The sequence below is a fragment of the Citrus clementina genome, unplaced genomic scaffold (genome assembly GCF_000493195.1).
Source record: "Citrus clementina cultivar Clemenules unplaced genomic scaffold, Citrus_clementina_v1.0 scaffold_7, whole genome shotgun sequence".
NCBI lineage: Eukaryota > Viridiplantae > Streptophyta > Magnoliopsida > Sapindales > Rutaceae > Citrus > Citrus x clementina.
The window spans coordinates 17,116,452-17,119,280 of NW_006262075.1; the positions used below are offsets into that span (position 1 = coordinate 17,116,452).

At 30.0% G+C, this 2,829-nt stretch overlaps 1 protein-coding gene across 1 annotated transcript; it reads left to right on the top strand.

Moving 5' to 3' along the window:
- The first annotated feature begins 729 nt into the window (after positions 1-729).
- Positions 730-1,386, top strand: LOC18036695 (E3 ubiquitin-protein ligase ATL76). The gene has a single exon (XM_024180299.1). It carries the CDS (start codon positions 730-732, stop codon positions 1,384-1,386), a length of 657 nt encoding a protein of 218 aa, XP_024036067.1.
- Positions 1,387-2,829: the final 1,443 nt, after the last annotated feature.

Consider the following 2,829-nt stretch of genomic DNA (forward strand, 5'->3'; position numbering starts at 1 on the left):
ATCTAAGCACAAAGAGTGCTATAATTTGCAGCCACACGCAAAGGCTATATAATATGTTGAACATGATTGGATTGCAATCGAACTACTTGCATTGGAGAAAGGTTTTGGCTTGATGATCTTTGGTATCTCAAACAAAAGAAAGAGATCTATGGTGGCAAAATATTCTTGGTATCTACAGATTCTAAGTGGATTACTTGTTGTAAGGAAACCTTTTTCATTTTAAATTGTTTAGTTTCGTAGTTATATATGTTTTACATGGTGTTAAAGGACACCGAGATTATTATGATAAGATTGTGATTACTAAACTTTTAATTGAAGTGCAAAAGGAAAGGAAGCATAAAGTTTCTTATCAAGAATAGTCTAACAACTCTAGCTGTCATAAAATATTAAATTCTATCGAATTAGTGGACCACTTTGATTTCAAAAAGGGAAAAACTTCAGTGGAGGATCCATTTAAAACACATAATGTGGACAAAAAATCTATGATTTACAATCAAATAAAATTAAATAAGAAGCTTCTCAACATTCTACATGTCCACTAACACTTTTACCAAAAATCATATACATGTCCACTTACACTTTTAACAAAAATCATATACATATCCTGGCATGTCTAACTTTATATATATATATATATATATATATATATATAGCACCCCTTTGTGCTTGCCACCTCCAAGAATTATAAGTTCAAGCTAAAGTTTCTGAGCTCACTCCTAGTCTCTAAACATGTCAACAACCTACTCTTTCTCTTCCACTGAACTCTTCCCAGATTTTTTTGGAAAATTTCACTCGAGAAAATTACTCATCCAAAATCCCCTCAATGAACAACCAGTCACAGCTGCTCATCCGTACAGTAGTGAAAGCAGCTTGAACTCAAATGCGGTGATTGTCCTCTCAGTCCTTGTATGTGGCATAATTTGCTCATTAGGATTACATTTTCTTATCAGGTGTATATTAGTTAGCTGGTCAAGATTAGAGTACTCAGGGCCTAGAGCCAACTCCTCAACCCCATTAGCCAAGACAGGAATCAAGAAAAAAGCTCTAAAAGCTTTTACTATTGTTAAATACTCAGGAGAGTTGAAGCTTCCAGGCTTGGACAATGAATGTGTTATATGCCTTTCAGACTTTGCGCCTGGTGAGCGTGTACGGATCCTACCGAAATGCAACCATGGCTTTCATGTTCGTTGCATCGATAAGTGGCTTAGATCGAATTCTTCGTGCCCCAAGTGCAGGCATTGTCTGATTGAATCTTGCAAGCAGATTGAGGGATCTACCCAGCCTAGCTCTTTGTCTGGAATTTCCACACCAGTGCAAGAAACTGTTGTGAATATTAGGCCATTGGAACCTGAAGGCATTTTACGAAATTATGAGGGACTTAGCTAATTTTACAGGGAGAAGTTTATTCTACAAGACTGATTTAGTGAGCCTAGTTCATCAGTTTGGACAACTATCGCTATCCAGTATTTGTATTTGTTAATATATATTTACACAATTTGGACTACTGTATTCAATTTCTTTAATTAAATTAGTAAGAAGTTTAAATCTTTTGAAGTTTATTTAATTCTCTATTTCTGTAGCGAAATTGTTTTGAATTTACCAAGATCAAAATTCTCTCTAAATTGAATTTACAAGTAACAACCGTATATACCATTACCACGCATTTTTTCCCCTTAATTTACTTTTTGGTGCTATCCAACAATACAAAGGGATAAACTCTCCCTCACAAGACTAACACTAACGTTATCCACCCAGTAAGATACCGATCCAAAACAATGATCATTATATTGTTACAAATAAAAATAAATTAAGGAATTTTTGCAACTTTAATTAGCCTATAAATGGTCAATTAATATGATGAAAATATAAAATTAAATTGCAACTGTGGAAGAAGAAAATAGTTTCCCCGCTGGGAAGTTTCCATGTGCATGAAGTATATGATAATAAGGGCTAGCTAAGTTGTAACATCTTCAACTTACCTCAAATGTTATAACCGCTGGATCCAACAAAGTGATCGTTTCAACGGTTAGTATTAAATAACACATGCAGATTAAAAACATGATATAAGTGGAAAATGAGTGATTGCTATTTTTTCCCTATTCAAATCAATATATACCACTTATTTTTTTACTGTTTTTATAATAATCAATAACTTCTTATCAGCATAATTTTTATAGTATTATTCTTATTTTCAAATATACTTTATTTATATTTATTATAAAATAAGTAAATTATATAAATGAAAATTAAAATAAAAAAATTAAGTACTAAAAAGAGAAATATATGTTTCGGTGTGAAAAAAAATTAATAACAAGTATTTTTCTTGTATTTTTGTTATTTTTAAAATATTTTCTCATAGTAAATATGTATTTATATTCTCAACATAAATTATCAAACAAATGGTCTATTTACCTCTCTTTTTCTTTAAATTTTTTGGTGCCAAGAGATTTTTGAATATTATGAAAATAGTGGGAAGTAAGTTAAGTAAGGGCCAGTTTTTTAATGCTGTATCTTTTAAAATAATTATTGTTAGCTATGCTATATAAATATTGTAAAGAGAATTAGTTAAATATTTGGTACAATTTATTTTTAGAAATGCTGTGGGTTTTAAAAATAGTTATATGTGTTTAGTAAATCATACTATTAAATTGCTGTAAAAATGTAAATGATTAAATTATATATAACGTTGAACGAAATTTATTTATACATTTATAAATATGTAAGTAAAATAATTTTTATTGTGTATATATAATGATTGATAAAAATAAATGCTTTATATTAAATTTAACCAATGTAAATGAAAATTTTAAATTTCAACATCAATCCAAC